Source organism: Natrix helvetica (assembly GCF_964273705.1).
Source record: "Natrix helvetica genome assembly, chromosome: 14".
NCBI classification, from domain to species: Eukaryota; Metazoa; Chordata; class Lepidosauria; order Squamata; family Natricidae; genus Natrix; species Natrix helvetica.
In genome coordinates, this window is record NC_138564.1 from 1,716,575 (window position 1) to 1,734,192 (window position 17,618).

A 17,618-nucleotide genomic window follows, 5' to 3' on the forward strand; every position below is an offset into this window, starting at 1 on the left:
ATGCTGCTGGAACGGAGTCCTGGCATCTGGGGGTTGGCACCCAGCAAGGTATGGGTGCTAACCCCCTCCTGGCATTTGTCCTGCACTGATGCGTGGGTAGAAAGTAGCTACTGGACTAGCAACTGCCTTGACTTTGTCCACCGCCCCGATGTCTAAAAGCATCCAACTTTGTGGGGATAACTTGTAATGTACCAAGCATGGTCCCGCTTGCCTGCAGAACAGGCTCAGTCCCAGAAATAGCACCCCAGACTTCCATGCACCCCGGAGGGTCCACACCAAAGGTCTTGTGCTGGTAGAAGGAAACATTTCCACACTAGAACAGCTGAGCCATCTTGGGCTGCCTCAGGAGGAGGAGGCTGGGCAGGAGATGGAGGCCAAGCCTTCAAGGCGCTGAAGTCTTTGTGCCCAGCAAGGACGACGACATACACACCTCCCACAAATCAACACAGAGAAAAAGAGCACGAGTTGAAATGGCAGCATCCCTGGGCTGGTAATGATCATGTCCACAAATTATGTTTGTGCCGAGCTCCAGTTCTTAGGATCCGGCCACATCCTGAAACCCTCGGCTGTTCATTCTGCTTCCCTCTTCCTGGCTTGAGCATCGGCCACAGCAGCCCAGAAACGGGTCTTGTCGATTCTCACAATCGGCTCACACCCTTCTCCCCAAGTCTTTGCCACTGACCGGCACATCTTGGAAGAGTGACTCTGGGGAAGCCAGGCGGCTCCTATGCTTTCCAAGCCAGGATTCCTGGGATGCCTCTGGGCAGATGTTCACAAAACCAAGTTTGGAACATTGTGAACTAAGCCCCCATTTTCTCTCACTGAAGGGGCAGACCTGTCACGCCCACCCCACCCCACCTCCTGTTGTGCTAGAAACTCTAGTTGACAACCCAGGGAGCAGCTTCATGCACACGAAGCCAGAACAAACTTCAAGGCAGCCTCGCGCGTGAAGGCAAAGCGACTTTGCAGCCTCCGAGGTCAGCAGCCGTTCAAAGGGCTCCTAATTCTGCCACCAACGCCGCTTCCTCGGGCGGTGAAAGAGCCGAGGCGGCGGCTTCCAGTCGGGCACAAGGGACCCCTCCCCCCGCGCCCAGCACAGGGAGCGAGCGCCGCCCGTTTGCCGTCTCAGCCCCCGTGTCCCACTCGAGCTCTGCGGGGGAGCCGGGAGTCGCTGTGCTGGCGGGGTCGAGCCCGGCTCAGCCGCCTACCCGCTTCCGGGGAGGTCAGGCGAGGGGACCCTCCCGAGCCCAGCAGCCGAGCCAACCCGCCCGCGCTCCTTTCCTCCCTCCCGCGCGAGGCGGAGCCGCTGCGGAGCGCCTCCCCGCCCGCCCTTCCAGATGGGCCGGCCCTGGGCGGCTGCGGAGGATGGGAGCCCCGGTCCGCGCCCCCAGACGGCTGCCTGCTGCGCGCCGGGAGGGCGGCCTGCGGGGCTGGAGGCTGCGCGGCTGTTGCGCGCTGCCGAGCACGAGCAGAAGCCGCGGGGCGGGCTGGCCGAGCGGCCTCGCCCTCAGCTCGCCTCGCCGCCCGATGGAGGCTGCCCGGCTGCTGGCGTTGCTGCTGCTGGCGCTGCTGCGCCTCTGCTCCGCCGCCGAAGGTGCGTGGCCTCCGCGGAGCGGGACTGGCCGAAGGACGGAGCGGGGCCCGCGGGGGGAGGGCGGGGCCGGGAGGAGTCCGCACGTGCATTTTGCACGGGTCTGGCGGCTGGCAGCGGGGCGCTTCCCGGGGGGCTTCCCAGGTGGGGCGGTTGACTTTCGGGCAGCGCTCGGGACCGGCGGCCGAAGCAGCTCAGGAAAGAACAGCGGCACTCTGCACGTGCTCAGAGGCCACGGCAGCACGCACGGAAGGCACACGACGACCCCCCTCGATTATTGCTCCCGAACACGCATGCGCGTCCCTCCGCGCGGGGCGGGGCTGCTAGGATGACGTCGTGTTTTTCTGCCGAGTCCCCGCCTTCCTCGGCTCCGGATTGGCTTGCGCTCGGTGTAGCGACGGGCCCCTCCAGGGTGATGTCATCCCAGCCGCATTGCTCCGCGGAGTAAACAACCTGGCCCCGCCCCCGGCACGTGGCCTGCCCTGCCCCTCGCCGAAGCCCCGCCCTTCGTCCGGGTGCCTTGAACTACAACTCCCATCACTCCCAGCCCTGCGGAGACCATGTGGCCTCCATCGCCCCTTTGGCTGCCTGAAGTGAGCCGGGCTCCTCCGGGGGCGGCGGCCCTTCCTCCTTCGGGGCTGGAGGGGCTCGAGGCGCTTCTGGCTCGGCCAGACTCTCGCTTCCGCCGACCCTGGACGACCCTTGGCTCGCCTTGAGCCGGGGGTCCGACTAGAAGACCTCCGAGGTCCCTTCCAACTCTGTCCTCGTCCGCTTCCTCGGCAGATGCCACCGCCACGCCCTCGCCGGCCCTTCCCGCCCGGACGCCCGCCGCCCAGGAGCCGCCCGAAGCCTTCCAGCCCGCCCGGGGCGAGTCGGGCGCGGTGCAGCCGGTGGTGGGCATCGGCCAGCGGGTGAAGATGAGGCCAGGCGAGAAGAAGGACCTGGGCACGCTGGGTGAGCCTCCCCTGCAGGGACCCCCGCGAGGGTCTCCCGACCTCTTCCCCAGCTCCCGCATTGGCCGTGGGGGTTGTGCAGGGAGGGGAGGGACGCGACCACCACCCCCGTCCCCCTGCGAAGTGGCTGTTCCTTTGTGCCCGGGGCGGCCCCTTCTGCCAAGGCTGGCAACTAACCCAGGTTCCCTTGGGAGGGAGCAGCCTAGAAGGTGCCCAGGCTCAGATTGGGGGCGGGGGCATCACTAACCTCCTCGCTGCTTTCTCTCCCCCCCACCTCCCCACAGGCTACGTGTTGGGCATTATCATGGTGGTAGTCCTCATTGGCATCGGAGTGGGGATTGTGCTGGGCTACCTGTACAAGAGGCAAGTACTGGGGAGCAGCCCTTTATGCCCAGGAGGTTAGGGATGGGGGGGGTGTTAATGAATGGACCCTCATCCTCCCCTTGGCTTCCTGCAGATCCCCAGCTTCAGCTTCCATCTTGCCTGGAAAGGAAGTGTGTGAGGGTTGAGGTTGTGTATCTCTGTGTGTTTTCTTTCCTATCCTAAGGTCGGTTTTGCCTGTGTGTCCCTCTAGGCAAAACTTCGGTTAAATAATTCCCTTGAGGTCTCTGAGGTTTTGCATGTGGGGCTCAGACCCACTTTGGCCTTATTCTTACTGCTGCCCCCTGCTTTGGAGCTTGGTTTTAGGCAGATTCTTAGGTGGGGGAGGGGGGGCTTTTGTTCTCTTGAGGCAGAACTTTTGTGAATTAGTCACCCACTGCTCCTGCAGCCATTAACTGAATAACAGAGTTGGAAGGGACCTTAGAGGCCTTCTAGTCCAACCCCCTGCTGAAGCAGGAGACCCTATACCATGCTGGACAAATGGCTGTTCAGTCTCTTCTTAAAAACTTCCAGTGTTGGAGCTTTCACAACTTCTGAAGACAAGCCCTTCCAGTGATTAATTGTCCTCACTGTCAGAAAGTTCTCCTTACTTCTAGGTTGCTCCTCTCCTTGGTTAGTTTTGTGATTGCAACTAAAACCTGCCCTCAGAATCTGAAATGTGTCCAGAGTCTGTCCTGGAGGGGGGTCTCTGTATTTGGGGGAACGACATTCTGTGCACTGCCCCACAGATGGCAGAGGGCCACGGGAGACAGCAATTAGAGAGATGAAAATTCATTCTCCATTAAACTGGCTGGATTGTGTGGGTGCATCGGAGGTGGATTCCTACCAGTTTAGCCGAACCGGGTGTGGCCCAGGTTAGACACGTCCCTGAACCAGTTCCCCGGTAGCCACCGTCATCACCATCTTGTCTTTTGAGTTCTGCGTATGCACAGAACTAGTTCCACAAGCGTAACACCAGTAACGCCGGCCAGAACCCACGCCTGGTGTGCCCCCTATTTACTATGCAGGGATGGGTTTGGGGGAGCTGTCCATGGCTTATTCCTGCCAATGGGGGGCTTCCCTCATTCCTCAACTACCTAGGAGAGTTGCTTGAAGCATTTTGAGGGTCGTAAGTGGTGATGGAGAGGTTTCTAGAATGGCATTTGTGGAGCAGAGAAAAACTTTCCCAACTCAGCCTGTGGCCTCCAGCAGCAGCTCCTGCTGTTTCTCGGGGACCATCGAAGGCCAAATACTCCCCCCCCCCCGGCCGCCCCACTGCTCTGGGTCCCTTGCCAGAGACGTGGAGGCAATTGGATCGGCTGCGGTGGCTCTGCACCCCTAACAAACCTCTTGGGCCACGGGACAGTTCAGGTTTCCTACCCTGCCTTGGGAAAAACACCACCTGCTGAAATTTATATTTACCGACAAAGAAATGTAAATATAAATTTAGCACAAAAATAGGTTGCCTGTGAGGGCTCCTGGATTGGGGCTGAAAGGCGAAAGCAGGAGCAGTACGCTCCTCCGTCCCATAGTTGGGTAGACCAGGTTGCCCTGATTAAAAAACACTAAACACCTGCTGCAGTTGTAGGTGCACTCACACAAAGACCCCCACCTCTTCCCTCTCTTCTAGGGGCAAAGACCTAAAAGAGCAGCACGAGCAGAAAGCCAACGAGCGCGAAATGCAGCGCATCACTTTGCCCCTCTCGGCCTTCAGCAACCCGGCCTGTGAGCTCGTGGAGGAGAATGTCATCGTGGTGCACACCAACCCCACTCCGGTGGAGGAGATTCAGGGGGGAAACACTCCACTCATGGGCCAGGCTGGCACTCCGGGGGCTTGAGGGAGAGGCGACCTGCTGGACCTCTGAGGCGGCTGCCTCTTTGCCTCTCCATTTACCCCGAGGATACATTTGTATTTTGCTTTTCCGTTTGAAAAACAGGCCACACAGACAGAAAAGTGCCCGGCGCTCGCTCCACCGAGCAGGAAGCGTGGCTGACCCTCCAGCCAGCAGCAGCTCTGCAGGTGGCCTGTTTTGACGCAAGGGGGGCTGGGTTGGATTTTGGGAGGGTCCCCTGCCTCTGGCTCTCCCCTCATGGGGCCTGCACATCCTCTGAGCAACACCATGCTGGAGTTGGGGGTGGGGGGCCAAAGGAAAGAGAGTGAATGTTTGTGCCAGGATCTGATCCTGCTGCTGAAAAGGCTGCACATAAAACGGAACTTCCCTTCAAAACCGCCACAGCTTTGCCAGCCGTCCAGTCTGGAGCCAGACGGAACAGCCCCCGTCCTGTCACCTGGGGCACCAGCGGCCAGGCCTGTCTGAGCAAAGGGGGGTTTGGGAGGGGGGGAGAGAAGTAAAACAAAGGCTTGGAGACGGAGAATCGCCCCAGAAGTGCTTTGGGTAGGGCTGGCATGGCAGGCTGATGCCTCTTGTGCCAGCAAGGAAGCCACGCCAGCTGCGCTTTTTAAAAAAAAAATCCTTTTACCACTCGAGGGAGGGAACTGGGACTTGGATGCCAAAAGCTGAGGTTTCTTACAAGTTCTGTTACTGCAGATTTAGCTGTTTTTTAAAATCTTTTAAATGCCTTTGGATACCGTTTATTTCTAAGTGTTTTGAATACCTCATACCTAAAAATAAAACTATTCAGGTTGTAAGTGTCTTGTTTGGTGGGATTCACCTCCTGCATCTCTCTCCTCCCTTCTGTCCAAGGCCAGGCTGCTCTCCGGTTGCCAAAACCCATTCCACCCCATCAAAAGGTTTAGGATTTGCTCCACCAACTCCCCCCCCTCCTTCCTCAGATCTTCTGAAGTTCTGGCAGACACTCTGAAGTCAGCAAAGGGAACACCGCCCCCCTGCTTTCCTGTTCAAGATGAGGCCTGTTTTCTCCCCTTTTAATGCCCTATTAAAAGCAGCTTCCCCCACTGGGCATTCCAAAGAAAAGCAAGTGAACCTGTGCAACAGCACAAGCCTGGCAGCACAACCACAAACTCAACGGTTGCATTGCAGGAGTTTGGTGCTCTTGTTCTTTGCAATGAAAATATTGTCAATCCAGAGTAAGAAATGGACCAGGTCCACGAAATGCCCTTGGCGGTCGGCTCCAAACCAGGCTTCAAGAAATGCCACCTATGTTCATCTTTGTACAACATCATTTATTGCTTTTAATTTAGACAAAAATCTGTGCGCTTACAACCGCTGTCGCCTTTCTTGAAGACGTGAGCCGTGTTTCCTGTAGCTGGCCCGTTTATAGCGCCTGTGCGTGGACACACCTTTTAAGAATGAAATGAAGTGAAATTGGTCCAAAATGCACCGGATCTGGCGCAGTCACCGAGACCAGCATTTTGAGTTCTTATAGTGTGAAAGGGGTGTGTGGGGTGGAAGACCCTCCAGATACCAGTGAACTACGACCCACAGCATTCCACAATCCCGGGATGCGTGGCCAGACCTGCTGGGGGATGGTCAACATCCAGGGGTCTCAAATGTTGCCCACCTTTCAGTCGCCCTTAAATGTATTTTGCAGAGGGGGGAGAGATGCAGCCAGCGCAGCTTCCTCTCTACATCTGGAAGAGGGAGGGGAAAGGGGGGCCCAGCCAAGTGTTTCTCTGGGGGCCCTGAAATGGAGGACGGAGGTAGTGACTATAACGTGCAGGTATGTGCCCCAGCTTGACCGCTCCACTCCTGGCCACTTTGGGAATAGAAGCACTTCCTTTCCATGGATCCACCAAGCCCACCCTCCAATGGAGAAGCTGTCCAGTCCGGCCCTCAACCGATGACTGGCCCTACAGCGCCTGGGCCACAGGGTAGGCTGTGAAATGCCACCCAGGGCACGAAGAGTTCTTTGGCCAGGCAGATGGTGGTTCGGAGCTGTTTCTGGGAGACAAAACTGCAAAATCCAGCCGTCTCTGTAAAGGTTGCCCTCCCTTTGCCTGGTCTAGCAGAACAGGGAGTCCCACTCAAAGGCAACCCCAAGGTTTGCGTCCTTGCGGGTCTCTGCTTCGTGAGCCCAACCAGGAGGCTTCACAACTTGTAGTGTATTGTGTTGGGAGGCAGGTCTGCACCCCGACTCTTGAGAGCTGCATTCCCAAAGGCAGAACATCTGCACGGAGAAGCGAGTGGCGTGAAGAAGAGGAGGGTGCCTTCAGGAAGTGCCCAGGTGGTGGTGGTGGAGAGAAGCAACGAGGCTGAAGAGGCCTTCCTGTTGCCCCTCCCCAAAGCGGCCGGGATGGAGGCTTTTTCGGCCGCCTCCAGGACAATCCATGGAAAGAAGCTGCCCAGCGATGGCCGAGTGGCGGAGTTATGTCAGGTCGCCAGAGGGCTTGTCCCGAATCAGGCCAAACTGCACGCTCACGCTGTGGTCCAGTTCCTCCAGTTCGGAAGGGAGGGGAATGCCCAGTTCTCCCAGGTACAAAGAGAGGGCTTCAAAGGAATCCTCCAGTTTGGAAAAGGGGGGCCTAGGAGAGAGCGTGGGAGAAGGAAAGGTAGCAACGGTGCCTCAGCCAACCTGCCAGGAGAACTGCAAGCCTTTCTCCAAAACGGAGCTAGCCCTTAAACCCCTTTCTCTGCCGAAGTAGTGGTGGCTTCTGCCCAGCCTCTTAAGCGGTTGAGAAACCCAGCAGAGGGTCAGCCAGGGGGCTGCGTTGCTTACCACACCCTCGCCTAAACGCCTTGCCTTCAGCCCCCAAAGGGAGGAGGCACCAGAGGTGGGTTTCAAATCCCGGTGCTACCGGTTCGTTCATGCTTGTGCGGGTGGGCAGAGCCTCCCACTGCCACTACTACCGGTTCAGCCGATCTGGACCAAACCGGGAGCAACCCACCCACACCACACACACACACACACACACAGACCCCGCAGACTGACCTGCTCTCTGGCTCCAGCCTGCAGCAGATGGCTGCCAGAGGGAAGAAGGCTGGAGGACAGTCCACCGGAACAAACTTCTCCCAGAAGAGCTTCACGTTGAGGCCAAAATCCAGGGTGCGAGGGAGGCAGTCCGGGTCCGCATACACTTGTCCTATGATCTGGAGCGGAGCAATTACCCGTCATTCCCTCCAGGCGGCTAAAGCGGGACGGGTGGCTCAGCCAGCTGCTGCTTCTGCTGACTCAAAGGTTCCTTCCAGAGAGGAGCCGCAGGCCTAAGCGGGAGGCAACTGCAGGCACCCAGGCGGCCCAAGGGGCCCCGGGGGGAACAGCAGGCTCCCTTCTTGGCAACCTCCATTGGGTGCTTCGGTATTCATGCCTGCTAGCCTGGCTTTTCTGAAGCAGATCAGCTGCCACACTAGTCCCCACTGAAAGGTAGGGCTGAGGGGCCACACACCCTCCCTACAGTGGAAGACTCCTGCTGCATAATGAGGTGGATTGGACTTTGTTGGAGAAAACAACCTTGAAACTATGACAAGATTTGGATTTCCAGGCCTGCTCTTGTCTTTCCCCCAAAATAAGATAAAATTATATTGTTGCTTTGCTGGAGTAACGACCAGAGAAACAGGAGTAGGTTCTCACTTACGGTAGATATGTTCAAACCTTAGAAATTGCAGAGAAGGAATGGTCAATATTTACAAAAACTGTTAAATCGGGAATTCAGAATGGATTTACTGCTAGCTTTATTTGAAATAAGCCACTGTAGAAAAATTGGAAGTCCGCAATGAGTAATGCAATATATGGTATGTGCCCAGACTGTCTCTCGGGGAGATGGGCAGTTAAAAAATACAAAATATAAATAAACAAACAAATAAGCTTTGATTGATCCTGAGGGCAGAAAAAACTGCTCCTTTGTTATACTCTTGAAAAGGACAATCTAAACTACTTTTTTTGGACACATGGCAAACTTTTAGTGAAGAAAAATAAATTGCAGTCAAAATTGTTGGTTTGTTATCCCTGGGTTCGTTATCTCTAACGTGGGAAGAAATGTGCTATTTATAAAAAGTTACAGAGTTGGTAGGCAGTGGATTAGATGACAAACATTATAATTTCTTACAATCTCCTTCTAAGAAAAATGTTGAAATGGAAGAACTTCCACGTGGTCTTTCAGAGAACTCACAACAAATCAGCAAGAGGACAGCTGCCCTCAACGCCCAGACGGGCTTCCGAGTCCACTGACCAAGAGGGCCTGAATGGCCAGCCCTTTTGGGAAACCCTGATGGTCAGCCAGGTGTGCCAAAAGACCCCAAGCAGTCATTGGGCAGCTGGGGTGGCTGCAGTCAGAGGCAAACTCACTTTGGTGCTCAACCACTGAACCTTCCTCTGGACAGTCCAAAAAGCGGTCTAAGCCCACCCTCACATTTTATCTCCAGCCCTGGCAGGGCAGACTTTGCAGGGGGCTGGCTGGTGAAATCCCAAGGGGCACAAAGCCTCAGGCTCCCAGGTGCAGTCCCTGGCATTTTCCGGGACAGGATCGATCCTCAAGCCCCCTGCCCCACCCCTAACCCCCTCAATGGACTAGGCTTACCTCGCAGAGCACAATCCCAAAGGAGAAGATATCGACCGTCTCATCGTAGCTCTGTCCTGCAAGAAGGGAAAAGACCAGGAACACAAATGCTGCTTTCATTGGAAGGTCATAGTAACCCAATCTTGCAAGTTGGGCAGCCCCTTTGCCCCCTCCCTTCCTTTTCCCTTCCAGAGAACGAGGGAGGCTCCCTTCCAAGGTGCTTGCTCTGCCCCCCCCACCCAGGCCTTCCCTGGGTTGAGGTGACACTTGTCAGACTCGCTGTCCTGACGGTGGCTCTCGCTCCTCTCTCCCCCAAGCTCATTGCTGCATACCACTAGGTAGTCCTCGACCTACAACCGATTCCTTAGCAATAGTTTCATGTTAGGACGGACCTACCTTGGGGCTACTTATGACCTGGATTTGAAGTTCCAACAGTCGCCCCCTCCCTCCGCCCCTGTGAGTGAACTTTGGCCCCTCGGCAACCAGGTTCCATTTGCAGCTCTTTGCAGCTTTCCTCATTCACCTGGCTGTGTTTTACAATGGTCTTGCCAAAACTGCCCTCCTAGCGACTCCCTAGTTCACTTAAGGACCACCACAAAAAAGGTCATAGCACCTCAGGCTCCAAGCCAGTCTTAAGGCACCTGTGTGGAGCCCACAGGAGGACAGACCAACCGTTGCCAAAGGGCCACCATCCAAAGGGTGGCCTTAGCCCAGTGGCCGGGCTCTGCAATGGTGAGTTCCGCAGGCTCCACCGTGGCCCCAGGAGTAGGGGGGGCTCCTACCGTTCAGCATCTCTGGGGCCATCCAGTAGGGGTTCCCGACCACGGTGTAGCGCTTCCTCCGGTCGCTCTTGCGCAGCGTCCGCTTCTTGGCCAGTGGCTTTTCCAGGGAGGGCTTCTTCCTCTCCTCCACAATCAGCCGAGAGAGGCCAAAGTCTGCCACGACCACCGTGTTGTCCTGGGCCAAAGGTGAAGCAAAGCCCACCAGAATTAGCAAGCCATCCAGGGAAGGCCTGGACAGATCAGGAGAGAGGAAGCCCTGGTGCGGAGGGCAGGCACCACTGTGCCACTCTCTAGGGGCCCATTTCGTACACGTGGCACCAGCTCCGCTCAGGGGCACTGGAGCCTCCCTGGCCCTTCCCCAGGCAGCTCCTCCTGGGGTGGGGGGCAAAGCTCCCCACGGCCCCTCCGGCCTTCACCAACTGCCAGCAGTTCTTGGGTTCTCAAGCGTGAAGGTTTTCCAACTGTATTGAAATGGGATTTGTTTTATCCAAATGCACCCAAAACAATGAAAAACCTCCAGCTTAGGCCTTCTGCAATTCATTGCCCCTCAAAGGATTTTACACGTTTGGCTTGCCTTAAAAAAAGCAAAACAAAAGGGGGATAAATGTCTGGGACCCTGAAATAGCAAAGGATGACCTCTGACATTCATCCTTTTTCAGGGGTCTCCAAACTTGGCAGCTTTAAGTCTTGTGGACTTCAACTCCCAGAGTTCCTCAGCCAGCTATGCTGAGCTATGTTGGCTGAGGAATCCTGGGAGTTGAAGTCCACAAGTCTTAAAAGTTGCCAAGTTTGGAGACCCCCTGATTTATATCTTCCTTGAGTTGGTAGATGAATGAACAGGCTTTGATTCATAAACTATGTTCCACAAGCCACAATAGTCTCAAGGAAAGGGACGGAGGGTGCGCTTGCAATTCTCCCATGCAAAGTGGGATCCATGGTCAAACAATCGGTCATACTGATGGGCATTCATGCTTCTCAAAGGCTAAAGCACCCTATTTACTTCTTCCTTTCTGGAGACAGGGATCCCCAAATTCCTTATCAGCTGCCAAACGCTTAGTTTGGGCTCAGCCCCATGAAAGATCTCAGCTGTTCTTTGGGGGTCTTTGCTATTAACAGCAAGAGAAGGAGCCGACTTGCTCTGCCACCTGCTGACACTAATGACACACCGTCCTTGGCTCCACTCTAATGGCTGCTGCATTGTTAGCAGAGTTTTCTGACTGGGAAGCCTTTGTAGGCCAGGTAGGCTTCCCAGGGAAAGGGATGGAGGGGGGGCAGAGAACCAGGAGAGCCAGTCTCCTGCTATGACTTCAGCAGGTGAGCAGGAAGCACACCTGGCCAAGGGCACCCCAAGCAGCAGTCAAGCACTTACCAGTTTGATCAGGCAGTTGTGGGAGTTCAGATCTCGGTGAATGATGCGCGTGGAGTGCAGGTAAGCCTGCAAGAGGGAGAAGCCAGAGGTGAAGAGGAGGCGCCACTAGTCTCAATGTTCAGCCTCGGCTGCTGTCCTGGGAGCCTCTGGTGCTTCCTCTGCTGGCAGCTGAGCAGCCCGAGGGACAGGGGACGGCCCAGGCCAAGGGCTACTTTGGCCCCTGGGAAGGGCCGATGCCTGGAGGCCAGGCTGCTAGAGAGGAGAGGGAGCAACCCCTACGCCAAGAAGAGCCCCAAGAGCTGCGGGGAGAAACTGTGAGGTTGGGCGGTGGACTGGGGAATGGGATTCTAGTCCTCACTGGACCCAACCTTCCTCATCAGATTACAGTGGGGCTAAAATGCAGGCAGAGCTCATCCTTTGATCTTCCAAGAAAGGTGCCATAAAGCAATCAACTCTTGCATTGTTATCTTGGCTTTGGAAAACACGACTAACTAAACCTCAGGCGCTTCTCCAGGACATTCTGTGACTCTACACCGGTTTCAGGAAACCTCCCGACCGCAGCTGAGTGAACTGGCGATCCGCACTCCCTCCTCTAGGCAGTGCACCCTTTGCCCTCAGTCCCATCCCTTCGCAAGGCCAGGAGGGGGTCCAGGAAGGGGGCTCACCATTCCAGAGGCAATTCCTTTGGCAAAGCTGACCTTCTGTTCCCAAGGAAATGGATCCTGCAAGGAAAAAAGGGTCCCTTCATTCAATTGTCTGCAAGGCAGGCAGGGATGCCAAGGGTTTTGCCATCACCGCAGTGATGGGCACATAAAAACTGACAAATATTTACTAATGTGTAGAGCAGAATGCAGGACATGAAACAGGATTGATGCAGAACGGCCCTTCCCAAGGTGCCTGCAGAAAATCCCTTCAGTGCAGGCCAGGAATTTCCTCCTCTTAAATATCTCTGAGGAAAAGGAGGAAGTTCCTGGTGTGCATCGATGGAATTTCGTCATGATAACCTGGCAGGTTGCAAAGCAAAAAATGTATGTCCAGAATCACTTTTTTCCTCAGGAATGTTTGGGGCTCCAAATGAACCCTCAAACGAGCGTTTTAGAAAAACAAGAATGAAAAAAACCCAGGAAGCATTAGGTGGGTAAAAGAAGCTGGAACACTTTTTTTAAGTTGAAAAGATCAAAATAACATTTGAAAGCAGCTCAGGCAGGTCTCTCCTTAATTCACTGGATTTTAAGGAAGTGGTGAAGGTCCCATCAGAATTGCAAGACTGACGCTAACCCTACTAGGTCGACCAGCCAGGAAATCAACTCCTTGGAAGGTTAAAACTATTTTTATTGAAATGGGTTCCAATAACAGAGCCTTCCCAGTGAATGAGAGGGCTTTGTCTCCCTGAGCCACTTCTGGAGGTTATGTTGCTGTTCTGGACTTCCAATGTGCTTCAGGCCCTTTTGCCCAGCTCCACCAAGGCCATCTCCTCCTAGTCTCTATAAGGGCACACAGAAGGCCCAGGGCCAGATGCGGTGGCTTTGCGGTGAAGAGGACAAGTGACTCCCTTTACCTTTAGGAAGTGGGCATTTTGTGACTGTCACCCCATCTTGTAAAAGGCCCAGGAATTTCACACAACCCAGAAGGGCTTCCCTTGCTCTAAAACGAGGGGTTTGAAAGGGAGCAAAGTAATATCAGGTGCTGGTGAGCTTCACACACCATGCTAAGCCCAGGTTCTTGACAAAGTCCCCACTGCCATGTTTAAGCCAGAAACCAAACTCTTTTTTTCTTTCAGGAGCCAGCCACGGAGTGGGACTGTATTTCGGGATGTTTTAGCTGCTTCTTGCACAAGGACCTTCTTCCCCCTGGCCCAGCCTAATGGAACCCACCGCATTCCGGAGGAAGTCCTTCAGAGTCCCCCCTTCAATGTACTCGGTGAGAAGATTCAGCTTCTTGTCCTTGTACAAGACCCCGATGAACTTTAGGACGTTGGGGTGCTCCAGGCTGCGCATCACCTTCACCTGCAAGAGAGACGGATGTTTCCCATGCTTCTCCCCCAGGGACCCTCCTTTGAAACCAAAATAACTAATTCTGGTGTACCAAAAGAAATCACCTAATGTCCAAAGAGCAAAGTCCTTTTCCTCCGGTGGGGCCTTAAGCCACCAGGCTGCCGGGACATCTTCAGAAAGGAGACTCACCTCGGTTAGGAAGGTCTTCTGCGTTTCTTCATCACAGCGGATCAGTTCCTTCATCACCATCACCTTTCCTGTGGCTTTATGAGTCACCTGAGGAACAGAAGAGCATCACACCTTTTAAGAGGGGAACAGGGGCTCTTCTGTCTTGGCCCTGTTGAATCACTTCTAATTCCCTGTAATTCTGCCTGGAGGCCTGAAAGGAAAGCCCAACCACAGAACTGACGAGGGAGGGGAAGGGAGCCAAGCTTGGAAGGTGAGGAGGTTCTTCCCTCCCATCCATGGCTAAGCACGTTATTTCCTGCTGCAACTCAGGTTTCCTTCAGCTCCACCAAGATTCGAAAGGGTTGCTCCATGGTGGAGTCAAGATCTCTGCGACGGCTGCAGGCAAAACAACAAGCCAGGGAGAGATTCGACAGCACTGGGGAGAGCTTCTTCCTTTCTGCTCTTCAATGACAGGTTGCCCCTAGAGAGCAAAGGCGACTTTTCTCTTTTCAAGCTGAAAATAAAACAGGTTCTGTGCTTCCTTCCAAGGAGCTTCACCAGTATCGGTGTTTCACTAGAACTGTTTCCCCACGACTCTGGGCACAGGGAGGCTTTGCAGATCCTCAGCCTGTGTGGTGCACTGGAAGACTTTTAAATGCCTTCATGGGCACAAAGGAAGAAACCGTTTGCTTAAAAACTCCCCTTTCTACCCATTACACATGGGGGTACTTTTCACAGCACTCATAACAGGAGCATGGAAACGTGTTTATACCTAGAACGTTATTATTCTGCTCCTCTGTTTTCTGTTGGGTTGGCCGGTTCTGCTCACCTAGGAGGCCGGACTGGCCAGGAAGTTCCAGCTAGTTAGACCTCTGCAGAAGATCAAGAGCTGCCTGGATGGCATTTGCCGTTTGAAAGCAGCCTTTGCAATATGCCTTGGCAATCTAGGGACACTCTGTACCTGGCTACTCGTGCCCCAGAGGTGCTTTTTCAAGAGGCAACTGGAGTTTCTTTTTTTTTTTCTTTGAAGACGTTTCGCTCCTCATCCAAGAAGCTAAAGGACGAGAAGCGAAAGGCCTTCAAAGGAAAGCCAAGGAAGTCCAGTTGCCTCTTGAAAAAGCACCTCTGGGACCGGGGTGACGGAGAACCTCCATGGACATTGGGCTACTTGCTTCCCTCCCTCTTTCCTGCCCCCAGAATGCTGTGGGGAAAGCCAAGGGCCTTCCAAGTGAGCAGAAACAACCGTGTGAAAGGAAGCCTTTGATTCAAGCAATTTTACGCACCAAGACATCCCACAAATTTCATTAGCCAGAAGAATTTTCCTCGCACCTGGGAGAGAAATCTGTAACCTTTTATCCAGTGGCTTCTGGCTAGTGTTCTCTGCATCCACAGGGCCTATGTGGCTAAGTGCTTCTTCTTAAAAAATCAAAATTTCCCTATAACACAAACTGGGAAATATTTTGGGGAGAGTCAGGAAGGAACGCTTCCTTGTGCTCTGCTCTTCATCACCTAGGTTCAGCAAACAGCAACATTTTTGGGATAGGAAATGTGAAGCCGGTGAATACCAAAGGTTGGCTCTGCACAGCTTCAGGAACCTGTCAAGACTGACGAGAAGGTCGGAGGCTCTGCTCAAACCGCAAACCCTATGAGGCAGCAGTTCAGTTGTGCTTTGCAGTCCCAAATCTTGCAAGCCCTTCCAGCCCCTCCCAGCAGCCTTGGAGCCCACAGGGCAGGCAAGCACCGACAGCCCAGGGAGGGGAGGGGACCTAGGGACAGGCTGCACCTTGTTCCGCTTTGTTTTCACCCTGCAGTCTTACCGGCAACGGCCTACACAAACAAGACGTGGATTGCCTGGAGGCATTTCAAACCAGGACAGGAACACCTCAGGTGAGGAGGGTGGCAGAGGCCCTATCAAACCATGGTGGCCTGTCCGGGGTTAAGCAGGAGGGCTGGCACAAAACACTGGCACTAGAGTAGGGGTCTCCAACTGTGGCAACTTTAAGCCTTGCGGACTTCAACACCCAAAATTCCTCAGCCAGCTCAGCCAACTAGACAGACATCCCTGGGGTGTCCACCAGCAGGATATGGCTGACCCCCTCCTCCCCCAGAGCTCTGTGCCAGCAATAGGCATCCGGGGACAGGCCAGTAACATGGAGGCTTCCCGGTCAATAGCCCAGGAATTCATCCTGTCCCTCCAGGCAGACCAGACCAGGAAATCAACTCCCCGGAAGGCTAAAGCTGCTTTGAGAGTAAGACTGCCAGAAAAAGCAGCCTTTCCATCAACCCCTTTGCTCCGCAGATCATTCTCCCAAGCCCTTCGTGCGCCTGTTGGGTTGCCAATTCCAAAACAATTCTTCCTTGTTAACACACAACACTTCCAATTCACACCATTCAAAAAGAACTCCCAACCACCTCCTCCTCCTCCTCCACCTCCTCTGCCCTCTTAGATGATCAAGCGCAAAGGCAGGTGCTTTAATTAGGCACAGATCTTTCTAGTGTTTCATGACATTAAGCCCGAAACCTCAAGATGACTCCATCATCCCATGTCCAACAGGTTACTTGGCCCCACAACCACACCTTAACTCCCTTTCAGGGAATTAACATAGTCCCAGACATGGACTTTGTGATCCAGGGCCAGGAATCACATAGGAATGTAGCTCATCTCCAAGAGCTGAAAAAAGAATGATAGATGTCATAACCTCCTCAAAGCCTAGAAAGAAAGAATGAGGGATCTCGTTGACTTGAATGCAAAGGACCTCCCTTGCTCCCTTTAAGACAGAATGGGAACCATGGCCCTTTGATGACTTGTGGACTTCAGCTCCCAGAATTCCTGCGCCAGCATGGCCCTTTTACGGCTGGCTCAGGAGTTCTGGGAGTTGAAGTCCACAAGTCATAAAAGGGCCCTGCTTTAAGAAGACTAGTCTTAAGACAACTTATTTGCTTCAGCATGAATTTCTTAAACTACCTATCACCAAATACAGAAGAAAAGCAATTCAGGATAAATACCTCTGAGATAATACAACAAGCAGTAAGCCATCTCTTTATATTTAAAAATAGCATACATTTCTCAGACTGTAATACTTTAGATAATATTTCTCTTTTTTGTCTTCCTCACTGACAATTGACGTGACAATACCTGAAGACAGCAGAAGAGAAGAGAAGGAACTGGAGAAGATCACAAAATACAAAGACCTGCAAATAGAAAGAGAGCGACTGTGGCAAGAGAAGCAAAGGTAGTGCCAGCAGTCATAGGCACACTGGGTGCAATCTTAAAACAACTGGAACACCATTTGAACATTATCAGCATTCACAATTTCACCCGTCAGTCAATTACAAAAGGCAGCTTAATTTGGAACAGCTTACATCCTGCAACAATACTTTTAAAACTGTCAAACTTCCACACCTGCCTATCCCAGGTCCTTAGGAAGGACTTGATAGGCAGACAAAAATGACAAATCCGGTCTGAACCTCTGGCTTACTTACTGTGTGACGAAACAAATATCTCTTAATATTACAATGCCAGTGCCTAAAAACTGTTTCCAACAGCCCAAACATGTAAAATCCATAAATAACTGCAATTTCAACAAAAATAGAAGAGTTAGTGAGTTTCTTTGATGGGCTTAATAAAAACATTGCCAAAATACAGTCATATCATTTGACTTTAACCCAAACTACTGGCAAAAATAGAGACTGTGCTCTCTACCTATCAATGCAAGGAAACTGTTCTTATACACAGCAAGTAGAATAAATGCTAGGAGACGGTCTCTGCTACCCTTGATGTAAGCCAACTTCATTGCCAACTGCAAGCAATTGATGGCAAGACGCTTCCCAGCTATAAGGACAGAAAGGGGATGAACCAGCTGGCTATTTCAACAACCTTTCGAAGGATGAGGATCTGTCTGGGATCCTTTGGAAATACCCCTAGGAGAGTCTATGCAATGCGACAACTCTCTCAAATGGAAGTTGGGGTTTTCTCCAGGATTTCC

The 17,618-nt window shown here is 53.5% G+C and overlaps 2 protein-coding genes across 6 annotated transcripts in view; one reads left to right on the forward strand and one right to left on the reverse strand.

Annotated features, from left to right (window-relative positions):
• Positions 1–5,554, forward strand: PIK3IP1 (phosphoinositide-3-kinase interacting protein 1; the record flags this gene model as incomplete). The annotated part of the gene is made up of 5 exons (XM_081966524.1): positions 1–48; positions 895–1,594; positions 2,375–2,545; positions 2,829–2,907; positions 4,535–5,554. 5 exons carry the CDS (start codon positions 1–3, stop codon positions 4,740–4,742), a joined length of 1,206 nt encoding a protein of 401 aa, XP_081822650.1. The 3' UTR covers positions 4,743–5,554.
• A 474-nt stretch (positions 5,555–6,028) lies between these two features.
• Positions 6,029–17,618, reverse strand: part of LIMK2 (LIM domain kinase 2) — a 49,166-nt gene continuing 37,576 nt past the window's right edge. For all 5 annotated transcript variants that reach the window (XM_081966549.1, XM_081966548.1, XM_081966552.1 and 2 more), the window contains 8 exons: positions 13,654–13,740; positions 13,345–13,476; positions 12,136–12,192; positions 11,471–11,536; positions 10,102–10,276; positions 9,341–9,396; positions 7,756–7,913; positions 6,029–7,348 (listed from right to left, as the gene is read on the reverse strand). In XM_081966549.1, coding sequence (XP_081822675.1) covers positions 7,192–7,348; positions 7,756–7,913; positions 9,341–9,396; positions 10,102–10,276; positions 11,471–11,536; positions 12,136–12,192; positions 13,345–13,476; positions 13,654–13,740 — 888 coding nt within the window. In that variant the 3' untranslated portion in view covers positions 6,029–7,191. The remainder of the gene's footprint in view (positions 7,349–7,755; positions 7,914–9,340; positions 9,397–10,101; positions 10,277–11,470; positions 11,537–12,135; positions 12,193–13,344; positions 13,477–13,653; positions 13,741–17,618) is intronic.